Genomic DNA, 25,813 nt, shown 5'->3' with positions numbered 1-25,813 from the left:
GAGTTATGGATCAACCCTCTGATACTCTGATGTTCATTATAGACCCTTTATTATCACTACTAATTGTTGCACCTAAATAAAATCACAAGAAAGGACAGTAAAAGTTGAACTAATACCATCCCAAGACAAAAACAAACTAAAAATAGCCTAAAACCTTCCTTCTCTAATTATAAAAATATCAATATCGGTTAAGCGTTTAGCCAAATTTGAATGATTAGATAACCTTACCACTTCGACTTCATATATCAGGATAAGATAACTAAAAATATTTTATTTTATGGGGAAATAAAAATTAATGTATTTGGCGTATCTGGCGAGAGTTTGAATTTCTCCAAAAGAAAGAAAATTTTAATTTCAAGTTTCTTTACAAACTGCGAGTTAATATTTGGGTTCTACTGAAGTGTTAATTACTAGTGAAACTCCTTTAACATGTTCTTCAAATTAGATTTGTATTTGTTTTTAGAGATGACATTTTACAACAACAAATGATTATAATAACAGGTGTTAATTACATTTCCTGTTTATTTACCTTTTTCTGATTCAATAATATATTTTTTCACAATGTTATCATCTTAAAGATTCTTATATGATGAGGTATAATTGCTTTAAAATCCTAGTAATCCCTACGTTCATTTTAAACTTTGTTGATTAGATAAACCCTATATTATTAATTTTTTACCTTTAGTTTGATTTTTGAAATGATATGGGGATTCCTCTGACGATGTTTTCAATATTGTTTTGATATAAAACCTTAGTTATCAGTGATCACTGAGGATAGGACATTTTTTATAACCACATTATATCATTATTTGGGTACCTTTATCAAATCTTTAGATTTTTGTTGGTTTCAATAAAACATAGTCCTAACTTTTTAAACACTTCAATCTACAGATGGGTTGATTTTGTTAACCATTATTGGGGATTATCATTAATTTATCATAAATTGTCCAAGTCTTTCCCCATTAAGATCCATATTAAGATAACATAATTTAAATTCTCATTCTGAAGATAGTTTTTAAAACCTGTATTTTTTTCAGACAAAATGTAAATAAAAACAAAAATATACAATCATGATGTACAGATAAAGAAAATTTATACCCAAATTAGATGGCCAAAAGTACTTAAAAAAGAAACATAAACAGTAAACACCGAAACAAAACTTACCATAGAAAAAATACAATAGAATAATAGCCATGGCTACTTTACCCCCAAGAAAAAATCCAACCCCGACAAAATTTCCCGGCCACAGCAGGGAGAATTTGTCCCCCCTGGACACTCTCCTCCACATGGGCTTTTCTAAACAGAGAGCAATAAAGGTGAACTTAAGAATAACTTCTTTTAAGTAAAAAAAATCAAAGATGACAACGTACCCTTAAGCGAAAAATAACAATCTTTTCATCTAAATTATTAGCACTTAAAGAAAGATAACTTTATGTAGAATTCTCAACAAAAATTTGATGTAAATCGGTCCAAAAATGTTTTATTAAAGATACATAAGCTAGGAAACACTTACATTTAAAGAATTTAGCTTAGAATTGCTTTTCTTGTAAAGTTGCTTCTAATCTTCGTAGGAATCAGTATTAAAAAAAAGATGATATCAAACTCAATCGTGTATCAGGATCTCATTTTATAGATAGATAGACATACATCCTAATTCTTTGATTATGGCTTAAATAACATAAAATACCTAGGTTATTTAAGTTAAACTTATGCAAATTTTCATTGATTCTAGTTTATTTTTTTGTTCCAGATATTATATTACACTTAATCTCTAATCCTTCCCGTTTTCTCACATTGTTTTCATTTTTTTTATGCTTTATTTATCCTAAAGACAAGGGTATCAAACAACATTCACAAAAGCAAAGTCTAACAAATGATACAGACAAACGAACATTGTCACGTTTAGAGTGACTGCACAGAAAATCATTTCGAAATCTGAACACAAAAAATTATGGTATTATGTCGTAAAAAAGATTAAATAATAGACTTTCAAAAATCTTTTAACCTAATTACAGAAATTCTTCGCTTATCATATGTTGCCTATAAAATCGTCCTAGGAATCATCATATCATGATTGAAATCGATAGTAAAAATTCTAACTTGCCTAAATCTATGATTCTGTTAAGAACGGAACTAAAGACGGACCGACACGACCTTAAATACAATGCAACGTTTTACGTTAGTTTGTAAACTCCTTAAATTTCAGGCTTTGGTGGCCACAGGACACAAAGGTGCTCAGCTGGCAGCGGATTGGCTGCTTGCTCATGTCAAAGATCCAACCATTGATTCAAATACACCCAGAGACTTTATCATTTACCTGTGCCCGGTAAGTTTATTTATTTTAATACCAGAATTTTTTCCAGTAGCGCAGCCACTCTAGAAACTATGGCATGTTCGTTCTCAACGTCACAAAGTACTTAAGCTTTAAGTTGTAGTGATGTTCTCTAGTATTTTTGTTCAAGAAATTATTGGTTCCCTGGGTATCAAAAGAATAAAGACTTTTGGCGAAAAATTCAAATGTACCCCCAATTATGATAAACAAAAGTAACCTTGCTTGGCTTATTGTAGTTTAGAACTATTTGTTAATGTGATTGTCCTCTTCTCTTGTTCTCTTGATACAACTTACAATATTTCTTGAATGATTTGAAAAGTTTTGGGGCCAATTGTCCAATTTTATTTCATGTCCCTGAGATTAATAAAGATAACTTTTATCAGGTTGGAGATCTAAAGGAGCAGCTGAGCCTGTTCTGGGAGAAATCTCGCCATAAGATGGGCTGGAACGGAGCCCACAATTCTTTCCCACACATCACTCTCTCCTCCTCATTCTCCTGTCCAAATATTCAAGTTGAACAGCTGGTCCACACAATAGCCAAAGTAATTTCAATTTTACTTTTTGAACTCATTACCTATCCAAGTATTTAAAACATTAAGAAACCTCAAATAAAACTTAAAAAACATAACTTCCCATAAAAAAAGTGAAATCCTAACTTTTTAGAAGCAGGTTAAGGGAAACTTAATTTAGATTGTAAATAAAGGGAGGAGTGGGTTGCGCTAAAATTCCGTAAAGGTTGTGAGTTTTAAGTTAAAAACAGTAGTAAAACGATAAAAATAAATGTTAACTTAAGAAAAAATATTTTCTATAGTTCTTTTCTATATTCTGCAAATTTGTCCCGGCTGGGTAGGGGGGTAAAAAAAATTAAAAGTTGTGTGGTTGGGGGGGAAGGGGGAGGACTGAAAGAAGATTTTTTTCTTTTTTTCTTCCCAAGGGGAAAAAATTAATCTCGTGCAGAATATACACCCCTGAGTTCTTTTCCGTAAGAAATACACATATTTTGTGAATATTATCGTTCTACTACTATTTTTAAGCCTTAAAACTCACACCTATACGGATTTTTAGCGCAACCTACTCCTCCCTTTATAAAATTAAATGTGACAGTAAATATCCATGTTATTTAAAGTAACGACTGTCCAGTGCCCAGGGTTTCGGTTCCGGGTCCGCAAGGATCCGCATATTTTCGAGTCCAAGGATCCGGATCCGCAAAAAAATGCGGATCCGGATCCTTGGATTTTATTTTTATTGTCAAGGATCCGGAACATCCGGATCCGGATCCGCACTGACCTAAATTGGAGGATCCGAATCCGCAAAAAATCAATGCGGATCCGAAACCCTGCCAGTGCCAATAAAACCATTCAAAAGATATCATTTTTAGAGATATTTAGGATTTTACACAATTGTCAAGATCATATTAAAATTAACCTACCTACTCATTTTCGAAATGGTAACCTAATATTTTTTCATTTAATGATGTTTAGGTTACAAGTAAAGTAAAAGAAGATCTTTCCAAAACAAAGCTCAACTTAGAAAGATATATGTCACCCAATTTCTTTGGTCTTTTTGTCAAAAAGGTATTCGATGTTTTACAAAAATCTAGTTTTTTCTAATGTTAAGATAGGTGAAATTAATGGAGGTTTTCATAATTCATATGGACCACATATGAACTTTTTACAAAAAGGAAATAACATTCCTACTAAAATTAGGTTATGTTAAGTAAAGGATGGTAGTTTCTTAGCATACATGCTATCCCCACTGGGGCTAGAAAGTATGTAGGTTTTTTTTTTAAATAAAAGGCAATTTAGTTTAAAAGCACCAAATAAATTGTAGGCTGATAGCATGCTCACTTAAAAATATCATACAGAAACATTTAACTCTGTTTTTAATTTAAACTTTGTTAAGCTCAACTTTGTTTTTGCCTTCTAATAATGATTTTTTAATTTACCAGGAACACGAAAGCATTTTAAAGCAGCTGTCCATCGATATGTGTCAAGAAATTCGGTCACTGGGTGTGAAATGTGAACCCTATCTGAAGCCATACCATCTTACACTTGCATACCAGTTTCAACAGAGTCATTTTGTAGGTAAGATGAATTGAGGGGAATGTTTATTACACTTGTCCCCGACGTTTTCTTGTTGGTTGGCTCAACAACAGTGGTTGAATTTTGGTTGACTGTTTCATTTAGTTGAGTGTCCAAACGACGACGTCGTAGCTCAGTGGTAACGCACTGAGCTACGGTGATGAGAATTCGAGTTCTAATCCCCATGTGGAAACTCGAATTTCTCAGTTGAATACATCCACGCAACTTCCCCTGGTTGTGTAAGAAGGGGATTATTGAGTAAGTTTGGATTCTTAATAGTCAAGTACATAGTATCAGTACTACCCTTATCCCAAGCTCCTCTGCAGAGAGCGTCATTCATTACGGTGACTTAATTTGGGACACCCGCCATACTCGGCGAGGGTGAGGTAATAATGAGTAGTTCTCATGAGATAGCGGGTCAAGTTATAATGTGCTTGAACGTGGAGCTTGATAGCCCTAGTGGCTATACAAAAGTGTCTCAGCCTACTCCATGACTACTTAGGTCCAAACCCTAAGAGACTATGGCTAATCAATCAATCAATCAGTGTCCAAACGTTTTGACCATTCATTGTAATCTACAGAAAGAGTAATTCTATGTATCGTCATTGGGGATGTAAAATGTAAAAAAATGTACAAACCTTAGCAAAATTCTGTCATATTTTTTTGAAACTGTCATAAATATATCCAACACTGTCATTTATACATTTTTAAATAGTGGCATGAATACATCCAATATTGATAATGAAGCATTTCTTTATGCAGACTAGTTTATTGTTCTTGCAGGAGAGTATATTTAATTTGACCTTTAATTTTTCCCGAAGGAAGAAAAACTTGAAAAAAATTAATAAAGTAGAATTCAGTTAATTCAAGTTTTATTACAGATGAAAAAAAACCTACTGCTTCATATTATAGGATAGCTGTATTTAAGACATGCCATACCAATCATAACCACAAAAGTCTGACAGGGGCGTCGTAGCTCAGTGGTAACGCACTGAGTTACGGTGATGAGAGTTCGATTTCTAGTCCCCATGTCTATACTAAAGTGTCTCAGCCTACTCCATGACTACTTAGGTCCAAACCCTAAGAAACTATGGCTAATCAATCAATCAATCAACAAAAGTCTGATTACTAAAAACGATTTCCTTTCCGTTTCTGGATCTTAATCTACACATCGTTACCTATTTAGGTTTAGAAGAATTAGCGGAGGACATTGATACTGCGGCAGATTGCGGCTGGCAACTCAGATTATATTCGTATGAAAACAAAACTGCAGGATCCGATGTTTTTAAGGTATGTTGGAATTTTCTATGTTTATGCCTTACTGCAGGGATTCAAGGGATAAGACAATCGATGATTATTTTTTGTACTGAACACTCCAAAATACTATAAAATAAATAAATACAACTCATTAAAGATTTAATTATAAGTTTCCAAAGTTATGAGCAAACCAATATGTTATTACATCTTATTTAACCAGTAATTATGATTTTAATTCCAATGTCTCTTCCACCCTCCTTGAATTGCCATACTATTTTTCTTTTTTTAGATGGAGTTTAATTTGTATTTATAACTACCACACTATTTCAAGTATTGAGTATTTATACTAATACTAAAAATCTTATTAATAATATCTTACACCTATTTAACCTAGTCAAGAGAACAATAACATAAAATTTGAACCTTTATATTTGCTGTTGAATTTGTTGATTCTGCTTATGGACATAATTTTCCTTGTTATTTTAACAAAAAATGTTAAATATACTAATCATAAAATTAAATGAAATATTTCAACACCTTATACTTTTAATTACTTTGTGGTAAAATGTATCTTATAAATGTATTCACTCGTCAAGGAGAAAACAAGTTTAATTAGAATTATTAGTCGCGCAGCAATAACAAACATTAAACGTCTAAAATTGAATAAACAATATTATCATACATACATATCATAGACGTCCAAGGGGGGGGGGGGGTAATGGGGCGATTACCCCCCCCCCCCCCCCCCCAAACCTACGGCACCCCCAACCATTTAGGAGGGGGTATTTACCCCCCCCAAAAAAAATAAAAAATCTCTAATAAAAAAAATTTTTACTAAATATTTAATAAAATTTAAATTACCCTCTCGCGCACCATTTTACCCCCCCCCCCCCCCCCAAATACGAATTACCCTCCCCCCACAGTTATGGAATCTTGACCACAAAGAATTTTTTATCCAATCTTGACAAGTGAGGTATTTTTAGAAAGAGGAATATACATAGAAAACGCCTATGTAAATTAGAAAATCCGCAGAAATCATATTTGCAAGTTATTTGCAAAGATCTGCAATATTAATTTGCAAAATTAATTTCATGCCTTAAATGACATATTTAGAAAAAAACCTTTTTATGAAATGTGTTTATCTATAAGTTTAGAACATACTTAAGGCAAAAAAAATTTCTTTAGTGTTACTTTTTTCACCTTATATATGAAAAAGCAGTTTCTCACATTTTATGATAAAAAAAGGTATAGGAACAAAAAATATGTTTTTTCTTGATGTAAACACAATAATTGGCATAAAATCTATCATCCTGAATGTAAAAATCAGATATAGAATCCTTTTTAGAGCAAATATAGTGCAAAAAGTAACCAAGACATTTTTGCAAAGTATGAAAATCTAAAGAAAATAGTTCTTTTTGCTTTTGATATACATATCAGATAAATGTATATAAAATTAGTGATTTAAAACTATAAAACAAGTTATAACTTTTTTCAACCCTATCATTGATTAAAATGAACTTTTAAGTTTACTCATTACCAAAGTTGCACATAAAAACTCTTTTTATTAAGTTATTAAACAAAATAAATTAAAATCAACAATTAGGCGTTTTTTATATTGCAGTAGACCATTTTGTAGTTGGTTTTTTGCCTTTTATTTTGTTTAATTACTTCATGAAAAGAGTTTATATGCACTACTTTGGTAATTCTAAAACCTTAAAGTGCAATTTAATCAATGACAGTGTTGAAAAAACTTATAACATGTTTTATAGTTTTTGATCACTAATTTTATATACATGTATCTGATATGTATATCAAAAGCAAAAAGAACTATTTTCTTAAGATTTTCATACTTTGCAAAAATGTCTTGGTTACTTTTTGCACTATATTTGCTCTAGAAAGGATTCTATATCTGATTTTTACATTCAGGATGATAGATTTTATGCCAATTATTGTGTTTACATCAATAAAAAAACATATTTTTTGTTCCTATACCTTTTTTTATCATAAAATGTGAGAAACTGCTTTTTTCATATATAAGGTGAAAAAAGTAACAATAAAGAAAATTTTTTTTGCCTTAAGTATGTTCTAAACTTATAGATAAACACATTTCATAAAAAGATTTTTTTCTAAATATGTCATTTAAGGCATGAAATTAATTTTGCAAATTAACATTGCAGATTTTTGCAAATAACTTGCAAATATGATTTCTGCAGATTTTCTAATTTACATAGGCGTTTTCTATGTATATTCCTCTTTCTAAAAATACCTCACTTGTCAAGATTGAATAAAAAATTCTTTGTGTTCAAGATTCCATAACTGTGCCCCCTTAAAATTGTTACCCCCCCCCCCCCCAAAAAAAAAAGCTTGGACGTCTATGATACATATCCAAGGAGTAATAAATTAAAAATTATTTTCCAGTATAGTTTCGAAACCGATTAATTTCCGCTTGATGAGAACCGGTTCTCAGCCATACAGTAATAGTTATTTCTCGCATTGTATTATAAACGGCTTTCCGCGTTTATAGAATGTACAATTATGAGATTAAAACTAGTTTTTTTAAGCCACGAGGTGCCGAAGGCTCCGCCAAAAAAACTGGTTTTAATCTTATGATTGTACATTTTTATATTCGTAGAAAGCTGGATATAATACGATGCTAGACATAGTTTTTTCGTATGGATGAGAACCGGTTCCTATCCACCGGATTCGAATGAATACGAGAAAATCATATATAATATAATTTCGGATTACAGACAATTTTCCACGAATGCCAAGACAAAAATCATTAAATAAATACAAGTTAATGATTAATAATTAGACTAATTTTTTGCAGTTATTGTCAATTAATCACTAAATATAAATTATTTTCAGGTATTATATGCTCATGTGCCACGAGAACCCGACGAATTAGAGCTTGTTATTGGAGATTTTATTTTTGTTACACCAGAAGAAGTTTCAAAGGCAGGACAAACACACAATTAGGATTTCTAAAAATTTTAGTAAAGTTTCACTTAAGGGGGGGGGGAAGTTCTGACACTTTCGCGTAAACGGTGAGTATAGGCTTTATCTTTGGACTGAGAGGATAGGTTATTAGGGATAAAATCATTCTTATATGATGAATTTCCCCCAGATTTAAGATTTTTTGGATAGGCCTCCAGGTTCCGGAGCTCCAGGCCTCCAGGTGGACTCTGGACAGGTAAAAAATAAAAAATTTCTTATTTGAACAGTTAGAGGTAAGTTTATAAAACAACATAAGCTTCTTTATATATATTATTCATATATTTGAAGAAAAAATTACAATCGGCCTCCAGGTTCAGGTGCTGCAGGCCTCCAGGTGGCCTCTGGACAGGTAAAAAATCAAAATTTCTTATTTGAACAGTTAGAGGTAAGTTTATTAAACAACATAAGCTTCTTTTTATATATTATTCATATATTTGAAGAAAAAATTACAATCGGCCTCCAGGTTCAGGTGCTGCAGGCCTCCAGGTGGCCTCTGGACAGGTAAAAAATCTAAATTTCTTATTTGAACAGTTAGAGGTAAGGTTATAAAACAACATAAGCTTCTTTATATATATTATTCATATATTTGAAGAAAAAATTACAATCGGCCTCCAGGTTCAGGTGCTGCAGGCCTCCAGGTGGCCTCTGGACAGGTAAAAAATCAAAATTTCTTATTTGAACAGTTAGAGGTAAGTTTATAAAACAACATAAGCTTCTTTTTATATATTTTTACATATCTAAAAAAAAAAATTACAATTGGCCTCCAGGTTCAGGTGCTGCAGGCCTCCAGGTGGCCTCTGGACAGGTAAAAAATCAAAATTTCTTATTTGAACAGTTAGAGGTAAGTTTATTACACAACATAAGCTTCTTTTTATATATTATTCATATATTTGAAGAAAAAATTACAATCAGCCTCCAGGTTCAGGTGCTGCAGGCCTCCAGGTGGCCTCTGGACAGGTAAAAAATCAAAATTTCTTATTTGAACAGTTAGAGGTAAGTTTATAAAACAACATAAGCTTCTTTTTATATATTATTCACATATTTGAAGAAAAAATTACAATCGGCCTCCAGGTTCAGGTGCTGCAGGCCTCCAGGTGGCCTCTGGACAGGTAAAAAATCAAAATTTCTTATTTGTACAGTTAGAGGTAAGTTTATTAAACAACATAAGCTTCTTTTTATATATTATTCATATATTTGAAGAAAAAATTACAATCGGCCTCCAGGTTCAGGTGCTGCAGGCCTCCAGGTGGCCTCTGGACAGGTAAAAAATCTAAATTTCTTATTTGAACAGTTAGAGGTAAGTTTATAAAACAACATAAGCTTCTTTTTATATATTATTTAAATATTTAAAGAAAAACTTACTATCAGTCTCCAGGTTTGGGTGCTGCAGGCCTCCAGGTTGTCTCTGGACATGTAAAAAATCAATATTTCTTATTTGAACAGATAGAGGTATACTTGTAAAACAAAGTAAGCATATTTTCAAATGTTATTTATGTATTCCAGGTATAAACTTAAAAATATTTACCTTAATAATTGAAAATAAACTCATATTTTTATTATATTACCTACTTACCTCATTGAAACCAAAAATTTAAACTACCATCCTTATTTTATTGTAATGACCATTGGGAATCAGGCCATGTATTCGAAAATAAAAGTTTACCTTAAGAGTTAGAAGTTAAATAAAAACAAACATAAAATTAATTTCAAATGTCACTAACAATTTTAATAATAGGTAAAACTATCATCAGTTATTAATTACAGCTCCTAGTTTTGTGGATTCCAGGTGAACTCAGGAAAGGTATCCAATGATAAAAACAGCTTTTAATAATTTACTGCATAACACAGAGACAAAAAATCATTTTTGCTCAATATTGTCTTAAAATATATAAATAACATAAAAGCTAATAGCTAATTTTTTTATAAGTTTACCGCCATCTGTTGAAATAAGAAATATTGATATTTTACCTGTCCAGAGTACACTTGGAGGCCTGCATCACCTAAACCTGAAGGCTAATTGTAAATTATTCTTCAAATATCTTTAAAGCATCTAAAAATAAGCTCATTTTGTTTTTTAAGTAAACTTGACCTGTAACTGTTCAAATAAGATTTTTAAAATTTTTTTTTAGCTGTCCAGAGGCCACCTGGAGGCCTGCAGCACCTGAACCTGGAGGCCAATTGTAATTTTTTTTTTTAGATATGTAAAAATATATAAAAAGAAGCTTATGTTGTTTTATAAGCTTACCTCTAACTGTTCAAATAAGAAATTTAGATTTTTTACCTGTCCAGAGGCCACCTGGAGGCCTGCAGCACCTGAACCTGGAGGCCGATTGTAATTTTTTCTTCAAATATATGAATAATATATATAAAGAAGCTTATGTTGTTTTATAAACTTACCTCTAACTGTTCAAATAAGAAATTTTGATTTTTTACCTGTCCAGAGGCCACCTGGAGGCCTGCAGCACCTGAACCTGGAGGCCGATTGTAATTTTTTCTTCAAATATATGAATAATATATAAAAAGAAGCTTATGTTGTGTAATAAACTTACCTCTAACTGTTCAAATAAGAATTTTTTTATTTTTTACCTGTCCAGAGTCCACCTGGAGGCCTGGAGCTCCGGAACCTGGAGGCCTATCCAAAAAATCTTAAATCTGGGGGAAATTCATCATATAAGAATGATTTTATCCCTAATAACCTATCCTCTCAGTCCAAAGATAAAGCCTATACTCACCGTTTACGCGAAAGTGTCAGAACTTCCCCCCCCCCCTTAGTTTTAAATTTCAAAAAGGGATGGGGGAGGGGTGGATTATCATCCTTAAAAATATTCATTGAAAAATCTACCTATTCATTACATTCTCTTTCCGTTCATCTGTTTAAAAAATGACAAAAGTAAATAAAACTAAAATAATTGTGTGTGTTCGCGCCTAGTCCTGTGACGGCTGGGTGGTTGGTGTGTCTTGGTTGACCGGAAACACCGGCTACCTGCCCTTCAACTATGTAGAGAGATCTGCAGAGACTAATGCCTGGACTCTTCATGCACTGCTTCCTCTTATTTCAGGTATAAACAAAAACATGGTAAATCATAGCATGCCAAATACAAATACAATATTTCACATTTTTTTAAAGTTCAATTCATTTTCCAACCTGTCCAAACATTAAGTTCAGATTTAATCTTATTTTTAAAAGCGAAGCTTTTCTATAATTAGGGTCGGTCCGTCCGTCCGTCCGTCCGTCCGTCACGGATAGCTTTTTTCGTTAATTTAGACATGTTAGAATTGTCCTATCGATTTCAAATTTTGCATGGTGCTTCCTTTAGTAGTTAGGTACGATTTAAAAAGCGTAGCAACTCTATAATCATTACCAAAATGTCCGTACGTCCATTTTAAACATGTTGATTTTTTTACGTTTTTAAATAGCTTTTTTCGTTAATTTAGGCATGTTAGAATTGTCCTATCGATTTCAAATTTTGCATGGTGATTCCTGTAATAGTTAGGTACGAGTTAGAAAGCGTAGCAACTCTATAATCATTACCAGATTGTCCGTACGTCCATTTTAAACATGTTGATTTTTTTACATTTTTAACAACAAATTTGTATGTGACCTAATTATCCGATTGGTCTGATTTTTGGTATACTGATTCCTGGGACAACAAAGTACAATATTATAAGCGAAGCAACTCTATAATCAAGTCCTAAAAAAGTAAGTATGTCCATAATCATTATCCTATATCAAGCAGTTTTTCAACAAATTTACTTACAATTTTGCTTTGACTCTTATACATTCGCATTCTGATTATTCAGTTCTGACATTATACAAGTTTTAATGTCCGTTTGTCCTACCGTTTCAGGGCTTCGCTTTTATGGATGTTGTCATCCTTGTTTATTTTGCTTTTTTATCCTTATAGGTATAATAAAGTAAAAGGGTCTTTTTCTGTCTGTACCAAAGGATTTCGCTAACAACTGAACCGATATTGTTCTCTTAGTTCCTAGGTAGGTTTGTAACTGTTTTGTGGGAGCGTACCACCACCTTCCCAAGAGAAATCACCCTTAGAAAAAATGTTACCTTCTCCAAAAAAAACTTTGTTTAGGAGATCATAGTGAAGGAGAAATTGATCCAGCAGAAAGTAGTTCCAGCTCTGTTGATAGACTTATGGAGGCTCATAGCAGCACAGGTAGATAGATAGATAGATAGTTCCAGCTCTGTTGATAAACTTATTGAGACTCATAGCAGCACAGGTAGATAGATAGTTCCAGCTCTGTTGATAGACTTATGGAGGCTCATAGCAGCACAGGTAGATAGATAGATAGTTCCAGCTCTGTTGATAACTTATGGAGGCTCATAGCAGCACAGGTAGATAGATAGATAGATAGTTCCAGCTCTGTTGATAGACTTATGGAGGCTCATAGCAGCACAGGTAAATAGATAGATAGATAGTTCCAGCTCTGTTGATAAACTTATGGAGGCTCATAGCAGCACAGGTAGATAGATAGTTCCAGCTCTGTTGATAGACTTATGAAGGCTCATAGCAGTACAGGTAGATAGATAGTTCCAGCTAGGTTGATAGACTTATGAAGGCTCATAGCAGCATATGTAGATAGATATTTACAGCTAGGTTGATAGACTTATGGAGGCTCATAGCAGCACAGGTAGACAGACAGTTTCAGCTAGGTTGATAGACTTATGGAGGCTTATATCAACAGAGCTACTTAGATAGATAGTTAGATCCAGCTAGGTTGAAAGACTTATTGAGGCTCATAGCAACACAGGTAAATAGATAGTAGATGTTATACTAAATGCTATTTGCAAATGTATTCCCTTCAAAAAACTAATCATAAATCTATCTGACATAGAAGCCAAAAAAATACATTTCCATGATAGCATTAATGACAGACAGACAGATAAAGCGAGTAAGCTTGGCTGATACAAATAGCAATGATTATTGTGATCTTTAGGAAATAATGGAGTTGTTAGGGACGAAGGAACCAGTAATCCGCCAACTTCCAGTGTTGTTCAACTAGAGCATTTATACTCAAAGGTAAAAATTTTGGCACAATAATCCGTCCAACCTAAAAAAGTAAGAGAGGGGTGGGTTTCTGGTAAAATCCGTAAAGGTTATGTGTTATAAGTTAGAAACAGTAGTAGAACGATAAAAATTTATGTTAACTTTTTTTTTTAATTTGGTCTATAGTTCTTTTCAACAAGAAATACACATATTTAGTGAATATTATCGTTCTACTACCATTTTTAAGCCTTAAAACACACACCTTTACGGATTCTACCAGAAACCTACCCCTCTCTCTCGGGTTGACGACATTTTTGTTTATCTTTAGTTACCTACATCAGTTACAATCCCGCAATAATATGAGATACTATGCGAAATATTGGACAATTGAACTTCTCCAAGAAATGTAACTTTATATTATTTTGTATATGAGAAATGAAATTATAGAGTGAAATAGTGCTCTGTATTAGAGAAGCTGAAGTGGTAAAAATCTGAACACAAAACTTTCAGTTACGACTCTCAGAGAAGAGTCATACAATTCAAGAAATATTTGAATCATTTTAGGTAGGTACCTTTACTATTATACTATTCTTCACTTTTTTGTTGCAGGTTTGTAAGCCAGGTCGCGAGTCTCCTGCAGGTATCTGTGATCCAACCCATGAAAATAATGCCAATAGCTCAGGTAATCCCATCCATAAATTTCCAAGTTTTAAGTAGCGCCGCAACTCAACAATTTGGGTATGGATGTCCGTCTTTAGTCTATAGCAAAGAATTATAGCTCATCAGCAGCTCGTTTTCGGGGTTTGGATCTTTGACCAAATAATGACGTAATCGTAGAAGATAATTTTATCCTGCTTTTTTATGTCGGTACCAATTAGAATTTACACTTAACTCCTTTTGTCCACCCGTCCATTGCTATTGTGTATGACATTAGCGGCTTCGCCCATAGCATCTAGGAGGTCTATATTGGAGCACAGAGGGATTAGAAAAATACCTTAAAACTAACCTATTCCCAGGAATTAAATCTGAAAAAAATGGCCTAAAATACCACTGTTATGGTTAAATAAAATAGAGAACCTATTCGGACCAGTAGTTATTAAGATCGTAAGAATCAGACAAAAAAAAACCTTACTACTTTAGATAATAGGATGGGCAAAATGGCATTTTAAGATATGCTTTAAAAATTTCTCGTTAAAAATATAAATCAGCTAGGAATGGTAAGTATATTTTTACATTTTAAAGTTGGTAGGTACTAATACATTTTTTCTCATTTCTTTAAGGTGAAGATTTAGTTAGCAGCACAACACCAACATTTAACTCAACGCCAAGACAAGTATTTATTGCCAGGTAAATAATTCAGTGCTTTAGGTTTTTCATGTGGGAGAGGGATGCCAGTAAAATAGTTTTAAACCCCCCTCAGACTTAAATTAAAACAAAACCATGCTAGAACGGTACAGCGGTTAGCGAGGTCTTAACGCACTAGCAAAAAAAGTTACAAGGTAGATTTTATTATTTAACTTTATACTCTTGTAATATCTGCCTTGAATATCTTCTATTAAATGATATTAAAAAATAATTGATTTTTTAGTTCTAATTAAAGTAATTTACATACCTACCTAGATTAAAAATAGGCATCTATTTTAATGGACAATGAGAAAGGGAATAGAAGGTTGCGGGTAAACTCCGTAAAAGTGTGTGTTATAAGGCTTAAAAATAGTAGTAGAACGATAAATTTAACTAAATATGTGTATTTCTTATTGAAAAGAACTATAGAAAATTTTTTTTTTTTAAAGTTAACATAAATTTTTATCGCTCTACTACTGTTTTTAACTTGAAACACACAACCTTTACGGATTTTACCCGCAACCTACTTTTCCCTTTATTATTGTGCGCCCATTATTATTAAAATTACCCCTTAAGTAGATAAAAATTATTGATGGGAAAGTTTAGACAAAGTTACTTCGATCATCTCAATAAAGATTTAGTATTATTTAACCCAACAGTTTTAAAGCCAACGAATTTGTGAATGTTTTCTTTAGTTCATTCTCCCTCCTAAATAGCAAAATACATCTATAATTATAATTTTAGTTTTTCTTGTAAACACAATTATCTTTGTTAGACATGGAGAGAGGGTAGACTTTACTTTTGGATCCTGGATTCCTTATTCATTTGATGCTGCTGGAAACTATGAAAGAAAAGATTTAAATATGCCAGGTATAGTTGTATTTTTAATGGGCGGGGGAGGCAGAAAATAGGCTAGAACCACCACAAGACATTTAAAAAGCATTGCAGAAAAGTTACAACTATATCGGAGCAGCATTTATTAACTTATGGCAAAACATCCTTACTACTTTATATTACACTAAATGACTTGTCTCTATCCTTTAGGAGAAGGTCGGAAAATTTGCCTAAAACCACCCCACGACAATTGAAAATCTTCCCTGAAAGTTAAAACCTTTTTGGACTACCTGTGCCTACACGTTTTTCTTTAATCTTTATCTTCAGAAAATACTTTTAATTAAAGGAAAATATTACAGAAAATCTAAATCTTTATTACATTTGTTAGGAAGTATTCCTAAGAGAAAGAGAGGGCCCGAGGGATTTTCACGTGATTGTCCGTTGACCGCAATAGGTAGCTTTCAGGTAGTACATTTGTTTGCTTTTAATTATGACACTGAAGTTAATCACACCCCCTCTCCTCTTTTTTGCTTTTAAATACATACACAAGAAAAATAATGAAGAGTCAAGGAAATTCAATAGTAATTCCCCCTCCCCCCTCTCCTTATTTATCTTAAAATTTATTTGGAAGTAAAGAGACACCCGCAGAAGAATTTAGATTTTTAAGCCTTTTTTATTCAATCCGATAAAGTATTACCTTCGTTGATAATTTTATTGTTTCTTTTGCAGGCCTTGATGTTAGGTGAAGCAATGAAAACTTCTGGTGTCCAAATCCAACATATTTTCTGTAGTCCTAGTCTTAGATGTGTCCAAACTTGTCATAATATTTTAACCGTAAGTAAAATTTGCATTATATCGGGGCAGCTACTCTATAGCTTGCATTTCATGTTCGTCTGTCCGCTCTTTGCGAGAAATGTTATTTAATCGGCTGCTATATGTACGGCTGATTTTTAAAAACATTCTTATAACCAATAATAAATACTAAAGAACTCACATCTGTTTGTCTGTCAGTTACTCTTTTATTTTGGATTGATTTTTACTATTTTTGAGCTTTGCTCCTAAAAAATGTTGTCATCCTTGATTTCATGATTAAGCTGCCCAAAAATTTATAGGTCTTGCATCTGATTTTGAATTATTCTTCTGGCAATCCGAAATCCGCCCTATTTTTGGACAATTTTACGACCCAGCATCCGAATCCGCAATTCAAATTGCGGATTGTTAATTTTTTTTACTTTTATAGCACTTAAAAATTTTATTTAAAATTAAATGTGGCAGACTAAGACTAAAAAAGTATTTTAGTGTTTCTTAACCACAAGTAAAATGGTGGATAGCATCCAAAGTATTTTGTATTTTATTTTCACAGTAGCTTTTCATGCTTATTTTAGATTAAGTAAGGGTTAAAAAAGGCAACTGTAGGGGCTAGACTTTTTTTTACTTATAAAAATACCTTTAAAAATATTTCTAGAATCTGCAATCCACGGATTAATCCGCTTTTTTTTTGGGGGGGGGGGGGCGGATTTTTGTAAGAATCCGAATCCGACCCCAAAAAATGGGAGGATTGCCAACCCTAATAAGTATATCTTCTAGACCTTTGTTGGCTGATTTTATCATTGTATCATCTTTGTATTTAGGGTCTTGGTATTGCCCACAAAGTGAAGATGAACCTGGAACCCGGGCTGTTTGAATGGTTGGCGTGGTACCAGGTAAAACTGGTTTTCTTTTTAATGCTATTTATTTACTTGTAATTAGCATTGTTACTTTTTAGAATGCTAGCGGCTGCGCTCCTAGCATTTAGGAGCTTAGTTTTGAAGGAGTAAGGAAAGTTGTAAAATTGCCAAAAACCAAACCTAGATAGGTATAAGAATTATATAGCCTAAAACCATCCAGGGACCTATAAGAAGCTTCCATAAAATATATGTTAGTTTGATAAAGTAGTCTTGGGTTGAGATGGATCTATAGCTTTTAAAACTATTCCATAAAATGGAGAACTCGATCCTTGCTTTAGTGATTGAATTCTTAAGTTACAGCTAAAAAAACCTTAGAATAGGCAAACTGTAAAAGAATGCAGGGATATCAATGGATAAGACAACAGAATAGCGTGGCCAGTATTTGGGATTAATTTCATTTATTACCCAATGCTTTTTATACAAACTTTATTCTTAATTTTTTAACGAATTTTTTCCTATAAAGGATTCAATGCCCGATTGGATGACTGCAGAAGAATTAATAAATGCTGGCTATAATATAGGTAATATAGAGTTTAATTTAGTGTACGATTTTGTACGTTAAGCATTTTGTACCTGTGTTTTTTATCCATAAATAAGTTTAAGCGAAAATGTACAATTGAAACAGATAAACTTCTAACACCAAATAAAAAATTAACTTGTAAAATCATTATTTTAGCTGTTATTTCTCGAGTATGTACTATTTAAACATAATTTCATTCGAAGTCTACTTGTCAAAAACTTTTGTAAAACAAAGGGGGGGGGGGCGAAAGTGACACTTTTTGAAACCAAAACTAAAGGTCAAAGGAACTCAACTAAAAAAAAGAGTTACAGGTCTGACATTTTGCATGGCAGTTGCTTTATAGGGGTACAATATGGAACTGTGAAGAAACGGCGTCGCAACCGCCGAAAACCGCCGAGAAAAGGCAAAAAAATTTCGGCGGGAAACGGCGGTTTTCGGCGGTTGCGCCGCCGTTTCTTCACAGTTCCATATTTTACCCCTAGAAAGCAACTGCCATGCAAAATCTCAGACCTGTAACTCTTTTTTTAGTTGAGTTCCTTTGTTGACTTTTAGTTTTGGTTTCAAAAAGTGTCACTTTCGCCCCCCCCCCCCCCCCCCTTATATCAGTTTAACATAAAGCAAAGTGGATATATATTTAAAACAAAGTCTATTCACAGGGAAGCTCAATTTAAAAAAAATTAGAAGAACGGCTTTGGAACTATGGGTCTAGTGTGGAACTATGAAGAACGGTGTCGTAACTGCTGCCACCATTGAAAACGTATTGTTTAAATAACAATTTTTTTTACAGACCCAACGTACAAGCCGTACATAAGCGCGGAAGAATTGCAGGATTGCCAAGAAAATTGTCAACAGTTTTATATCAGAAATTTCTTTGTTACCCAGTGTGCTCTACAGGTATGCAAAAACTCACGAAAAATTGACAAAAAAGCAAGCAGTTATGCCAATGGATTTATTATTACTTGGATCTTACTCCAGATTATCATGTTTTCTAATAAAGTGAACATTTGTAGCGGGCTAAAATAACGTTCCCCCATCACATTCCTTTACCCTATCCCCTCTCCTTCATCTGGATTAACGATCTAACCAATGAATGCCAGGGTAAATAGCAACCTAAATTGACTTTAATCTTTCCCCTGTCTTAATATTCACTAAAATTAAAACTCAACAACTTTTTGTTATAAAATGAATATTAAAATCGAGGAAATACTGAAATAAATGGAATAATACACGAAATAAAGAAACCGATTTTGGCAGATTTTGTCCCTAAAGCTTAAAATTACGTCATAAAGACCTTTTTATACGTCTTATTTTTAACAAAAAGAAATAGATCCCCAGCAAGAAACAGACATGCATCCTCTTACTTTTATATAAGGATTATACCAAGAATTTTTGAGCAATTTTTTTTATTTTAAGGCTACCGAAGAAACAGGAGGCAACGTGTTGTTGGTTGCCCACGCTGGAAGCCTGGATACCTGTACCAGGCAGCTGGTTGGCAAGGACCCGAGACCAGTCAATGCGCTCATGTCTATTGTCAGGAAGGTAAGACTTAGAAATGTCTGAAGAGAGCAAGAAAAAGTTATTTTGTGTCTTTCTAAAAAGGCATACCTATAGATTATAGATTTTAACCACTTCCACCATTTTAATCTGATGTTTTCTCGTCATTTGAATGGCCCTAAGGATCTCTAAAATAGAGGTCTACTAAAAGTTTGTGTGTTTGAGATGTAAGCCTGGATAACGATACTTTGCAGTAGCTATGGTAGAGGAAGTTCTAAATGAAGAGGATGAACTCTTTGTTTATTAAGGTTCCATAATGTGCTGTAGCTATGGTAGAGGAAGTTATTAATGAAGAGAATGAACTCTTTGTTTATTAAGGTTCCATACTGTGCTGTAGCTATGGTAGAGAAAGTTCTAAATGAAGAGGATGAACTCTTTGTTTATTAAGGTTCCATACTGTGCTGTAGCTATGGTAGAGTAAGTTCTAAATGAAGAGGATGAACTCTTTGTTTATTAAGGTTCCATACTGTGCTGTAGCTATGGTAGAGAAAGTTCTAAATGAAGAGGATGAACTCTTTGTTTATTAAGGTTCCATACTGTGCTGTAGCTATGGTAGAGAAAGTTCTAAATGAAGAGGATGAACTCTTTGTTTATTAAGGTTCCATACTGTGCTGTAGCTATGGTAGAGAAAGTTCTAAATGAAGAGGATGAACTCTTTGTTTATGAAGGTTCCATACTGTGCTGTAGCTATGGTAGAGAAAGTTATTAATGAAGAGGATGAACTCTTTGTTTATTAAGGTTCCATACTGTGCTGTAGCTATGGTAGAGAAAGTTCTAAATGAAGAGGATGAACTCTTTGTTTATTAAGGTTCCATACTGTGCTGTAGCTATGGTAGAGAAAGTTCTAAATGAAGAGGATGAACTCTTTGTTTATTAAGGTTCCATACTGTGCTGTAGCTATGGTAGAGGAAGTTCTAAATGAAGAGGATGAACTCTTTGTTTATTAAGGTCCCATACTGTGCTGTAGCTATGGTAGAGGAAGTTCTAAATGAAGGGGATGAACTCTTTATTTATTAAGGTTCCATACTGTGCTGTAGCTATGGTAGAGGAAGTTATTAATGAAGAGAATGAGCTCTTTGTTTATTAAGGTTCCATACTGTGCTGTAGCTATGGTTAAGGAAGTTATTAATCAAGAGGATGAACTTTTTGTTTATTAAGGTTCCATACTGTGCTGTAGCTATGGTAGAGGAAGTTATTAATGAAGAGGATTAACTCTTTGTTTATTTTGGTTCCATATTGTGCTTTAGTTATGGTAGAGGAAGTTCTAAATGAAGAGGATGAACTCTTTATTTATTAAGGTTCCATACTGTGCTGTAGCTATGGTAGAGGAAGTTATTAATGAAGAGGATGAACTTTTTGTTTATTAAGGTTCCATACTGTGCTGTAGCTATGGTAGAAGAAGTAATTATTGAAGAGGATTAACTCTTTGTTTATTTTGGTCCCATATTGTGCTGTAGTTATGGTAGAGGAAGTTCTAAATGAAGAGGATGAACTCTTTATTCATTAAGGTTCCATACTGTGCTGTAACTATGGTAGAGGAAGTTATTAATGAAGAGGATGAACTCTTTGTTTATTAAGGTTCCATACTGTGCTGTAGCTATGGTAGAGGAAGTTATTAATGAAGAGGATGAACTTTTTGGACACACTTCACCTACTCCTTCTAGGTAATCTATCCTTTAATGATTGGTTAAGGGTTTTCTACAATATATACATATAATCAGGGGTGTATATTCTGCACGGTTTACTCTGCTAAAGGGGAGTGAAAAAATATAAAAATAAAGATTTCAGAAAACATTTTTTTACTATTCTTGGAGAAAAAAAACTAGAAAAATATGTTGGAGGGGTAAAAAATAAACAAAATAACATTTTTTAATTTTTTCTTCTTCCTTGGTAAAAAAACTGGGGGGGGGGGGGTGTAAATAAAATATTTTTTTTGCTGGAATATACACTGTATTACACATTATCGTTTTTCATTTTTACCAAGTCTGTACCTGAGGTGTCCTATTGTAATCCAACCCAAGGATCTTCAGGAATTAGAAAATGGACGATAGATTGATGTGCATTTCAAATTACGATATTATAGATTACCCTTTTTATTTTAGATTATATTTATTGTTTTAAAAGTTTTGACACTGCTTTTTAAAACAAAACAATCAAGTCTCTTAAAGTGTTTTAGCCAAAAAAATAGTCCTCTCTTCTTTTTACATAAAATGTTTACTTAAGTATTTCATATTTTGATACAACCATTAGAAAATAATCTTTTTTTTTTCAGATACTGTGACGGCCGAATTTCCCCGGGCTGTGTCTCCAGCGTGTCCTTGCTGTCCCGGTCAACAATCCGCACTCCTGCACCGCCGCCCCGTGAGTGGCGGCTAGTGAATCCGCCATTCCCCGCACTCACGCACACCTCGGTGGCAACCTTTGATTGGAATATCTTGTTGGACAAGGATTAGAAATGGAATACTGTTTTAATGGACAGCCAAATCTTTGATTCGCAAAACCCTTTCAGCATTTATTACTCTGGAAAGTATATAAAATCAAAACAAGGGGGGGGGGGCGTAATTTTTCAAAGATCCTCAAGTACGTTTAGAAACACCGTAAAAAGTAGAAGATTAGAAAAAAACCTCCTAGGTAATCTCAATTTAAAATTTAATATAGTCAAAAACATACCTGTTTGTAGGAAGGCAATAAGAAACATGCCTATTTTTCTAAGACCTCGATAATTAAATACAATCTAGGATTTTATTTTTAATATTATAGGTAAAGTAGCAAAAAAAATTAAATGATAGTTTAATTATCAGTTTTCCCTGATTTCTATTAATTCAATTTATATTTTTCTTTATTATTTCTAACAATATTTTTATCTTTAGATTCTAAAAGAAATTTTTATTAAAATCAAAATTTGAACTTGTCAAAAAAAATTCTCTAAATACTTATAACTAGATCTGATTTTGATAACACATAAGGCTTAAATCAATAGTATTTTCAGCTTAATATAATCTCATAGCTTTTCAAAGCATAATAATATGCTTATAAAATTTAATATTTAACCTAAAAACTTAATGAAATAGTTATTTTATATTAAAATAATAATAGCATTATACAATTTATCTTAAATTTTCTTATTTAAATTATTTCAATAACTCCCAGTGATTTTCTTTTTATTGTTAAAACGGGAAAAGCGAAAGTTCCACTTTTTAAAAAAACAACCATATAAGGGATTTACAGCACTAAGATAATGAGGTTTACGGCGGCAGCGACGGTTTTCAGGGACCATAAAGGATAAGACAGTGGACGATTGATTGAAAAGTACCTAATTTTTTAAAGCCAACTGATGGAATTGAAAATTTGGGTGCAAGTATAATTTATAGTCCAATGTCTCTTCCCACCCTGCATGCCAGTTTCACAATGTTGTAACTCTTTTCTTTTCTTGCTGAGATTTACTTGTGTTGATTTTTAAAAAGTGGTTCTTTCGCCCTCCCTAATTCTTATTCTTTCTGTTAAATCTGTATACCTACCTAGTTATTTATCGCATCGTATTGCATCTGCGGATATTAAAATGAAAGATTAAAACAATTTTTTAGCCTCGAGTGGCCGAAGTGCTGGGCTAACAAAACTGGTACATATTCATTTTCATTATTCTCAGAAAATTATCGGAAATACGATGCAATACATGATTTTCTAGTTTGGCTGAGAAACGGTTCTAATCCAACGGATATTAATCGGGTTTTAAGCTTGCTATAATACTATGGGAAAAAAATTGTTAATATCCAATAACTTGTTATTTTTTTAACTGTTAAAAATGTTTTAATATATTGTTAGTTAATTTGTTACTTAAATTTTTTTTATTTTTTATTCTAATATTATCTTAATCTTTTAAAATTACACTATATACCTACATCACGTAAGTAAATAACATTAATAAATAAAAAATTCATAATTTTTATGTGATAAAATTACCCTAAATGCTAATTGTATATGGTTGGAAATGATAAAACCTGAATGGTTGTACTTAAAAAGAATAAGCATGTCCATATGTAGCGAAGCAATAGTACGCTTTTTTATAAAGAAAAATAGTTAAAAACTATTTTTTTAAACATAGTTTTTATACTTATTAAAAGGGGGGAGGCGGGTGTGCCACTTTTTGAAACAAAAACTAAAAGTCAAAGGAACTCAACTAAAAAAAGAGTTACAGGTCTGAGATTTTGCATGGCAGTTGCTTTATAGGGTTACAATATGGAACAATGAAGAAACGGCGGCGCAACCGCCGAAAACCGCCGAGAAATTGCAAAAAAAAATTCGGCGGGAAACGGCGGTTTTCGGCGGTTGCGCCGCCGTTTTTTCACAGTTCCATATTGTACCCCTATAAAGCAACTGCCATGCAAAATCTCAGACATGTAACTCTTTTTTTAGTTGAGTTCCTTTGTTGACTTTTAGTTTTGGTTTCAAAAAGTGGCACATCCGCCTTTCCCTTTGATTTACAATAAACAAGACAACAGTCAATTATATTTATGACTTAGTTAATAGTCAGTTCGTTGTACGTATGGACAAGTGTTAGTTGAAGAGTAGCTGCGATAATTATCATTTATATGATATAATAATTATTTAACGCATCGTATTATATACAGCTTTCTGCGGATATTAAAATAAAAATTATAATATTAAAAATAAAATCAGTGTTGTTAGCCCTGAGGGGCAGAAGGCCCGGGCTAGCAAAATTAGTATTAATATTATGATTTTGTATTTTACTAATCGTAAAAAAATTTTTGTAATAGATGCTATACATGATTTTTCGGTTTTGCTGATAACCGGTTCAAATCCAGGGGATATCAATCGGTTTCGAGGCCATACTGGAAAAAAATTATTATTTTCCTGCACAAAGGCTTATTGCTTAACACAAAAAAAATACCAAACCCACACATTCAACACTTTGCTCAAAATTAAATTGTCAGTCCACATTTTTTTTTTGGTTAAACATACCTACAGAATTTTTTTTATTGCTTTCATTTATTCAAACCTATGCTTTTTTTCTCTAAAAATTTGTTTCAGCCCCTTTAAAATGCTAGGATCATGGAAAGAAAACGAAGTACCTACCTAGTGGGTTTCGTCTTATTTTCATAGTAGCTTTTCTGGTGCTTGCTTACATGTGAAGACCGGAGCACCGAAAACCCCCCCCCCCCGCTTAGTTTTGACAAAAATCAAAAATAAGGGGGGGGTAGTTTTTTAACCCCCCGCTTAGTTTTGACAAAAATCAAAAATAAGGGGGGGGTAGTTTTTAACCCCCCCCCCTTAATTTTGATGAAAATCAAAAATAAGGGGGGGGTAGTTTTTTCACTGTACAACACGCCAGAAAGTTGAGTGAGGTAAATCAAGTAAATCCAGTATACCAGAGGGGAAACCTTATTACAGGGATATTCATGTTTTGGGGCATAATTTCCTTATTTATTTATTTATTTTCCCAGTAAAAGGTTTTAATTTTGTGCGCACAAAATTAAAACCTTTTACTGGGAAAATAAATAAATAAATAAGGAAATTATGCCCCAAAACATGAATATCCCTGTAATAAGGTTTCCCTTCTGGTATACTAGATTTACTTGATTTACCTCACTCAACTTTCTGGCGTAATGTACAGTGAAAAAACTACCCCCCCCCTTATTTTTGATTTTCTTCAAAATTAAGGGGGGGGGTTTGAACAAAAAGTCTTTGCCTTTCCCTGCACTTTTCCTCCTTGCCATTTTCCAGACATTAAAAAACTACCCCCCCCTTATTTTTGATTTTTGTCAAAACTAAGCGGGGGGGGGGGGTTTTCGGTGCTCCAGTCTACCACATGTAAGCAAGTACCGCTTTTCTCCTATTTCTAGCTCCTGTGGGGCCAATTTTCAAGCTCTGCGGGGCAATCATTTACATTTACCTAACCTAACCAAAAAGAACCTGTCAAAAGCTAATGTGAAAATACGACAAAACCCGCTACTTTGTTTTCTTTCCATGATCCAAATTTTATATTTATCTGGCAATCTAAATTCATGCTTTATTTAATCAGATGTAATCCAGAGAGGAAGGGAAACATTGGACTGTAAATTGTTCTCTTTGAAACTTTGGTGAAATTTGAATTTAAATTTGCGAGTATAACTATACAATACATCAATTTATCTTACAATTTCTTA

At 33.1% G+C, this 25,813-nt stretch overlaps 1 protein-coding gene across 2 annotated transcripts; it reads left to right on the top strand.

The window, feature by feature from the left end:
- Positions 1 to 380: 380 nt before the first annotated feature.
- On the top strand, positions 381 to 23,482 carry Epp (Ecdysteroid phosphate phosphatase). 2 transcript variants are annotated; one of them, XM_080169215.1, is made up of 21 exons: positions 381 to 1,316; positions 2,207 to 2,326; positions 2,716 to 2,874; positions 3,814 to 3,906; positions 4,281 to 4,416; positions 5,600 to 5,703; positions 8,539 to 8,628; positions 11,597 to 11,726; positions 12,756 to 12,839; positions 13,621 to 13,703; positions 14,280 to 14,352; positions 14,951 to 15,017; positions 15,790 to 15,884; positions 16,237 to 16,313; positions 16,578 to 16,682; positions 17,480 to 17,551; positions 18,039 to 18,096; positions 18,883 to 18,989; positions 19,509 to 19,634; positions 21,228 to 21,313; positions 21,922 to 23,482. In XM_080169215.1, exons 1-21 carry the CDS (start codon positions 1,194 to 1,196, stop codon positions 22,100 to 22,102), a joined length of 2,169 nt encoding a protein of 722 aa, XP_080025341.1. In that variant the 5' UTR covers positions 381 to 1,193; the 3' UTR covers positions 22,103 to 23,482. The 2 variants fall into 2 exon arrangements, with proteins under 2 accessions (XP_080025341.1, XP_080025343.1); XM_080169217.1 differs by lacking the exons at positions 21,228 to 21,313; positions 21,922 to 23,482 and adding an exon at positions 20,948 to 21,054.
- The last annotated feature ends 2,331 nt before the right edge of the window (positions 23,483 to 25,813 follow it).

This window comes from Acartia tonsa, chromosome 8, assembly GCF_053477335.1.
Source record: "Acartia tonsa isolate MP-2025a chromosome 8, ASM5347733v1, whole genome shotgun sequence".
NCBI classification, from domain to species: domain Eukaryota; kingdom Metazoa; phylum Arthropoda; class Copepoda; order Calanoida; family Acartiidae; genus Acartia; species Acartia tonsa.
The sequence above is the reverse complement of the archived record's forward strand: the minus strand, read 5'-3'. Positions and strand labels throughout refer to the sequence as shown.

Excerpts from the sequence above, each read along its gene's own strand:
- Epp (XM_080169215.1), top strand. The coding sequence starts at position 1,194 with ATGGCTACTTTACCCCCAAGAAAAAATCCAACCCCGACAAAATTTCCC. Across the intron at positions 3,907-4,280 it reads TTGGTCTTTTTGTCAAAAAG|GAACACGAAAGCATTTTAAA; the intron begins GTATTCGATGTT and ends TTAATTTACCAG. Across the intron at positions 14,353-14,950 it reads AAATAATGCCAATAGCTCAG|GTGAAGATTTAGTTAGCAGC; the intron begins GTAATCCCATCC and ends CATTTCTTTAAG.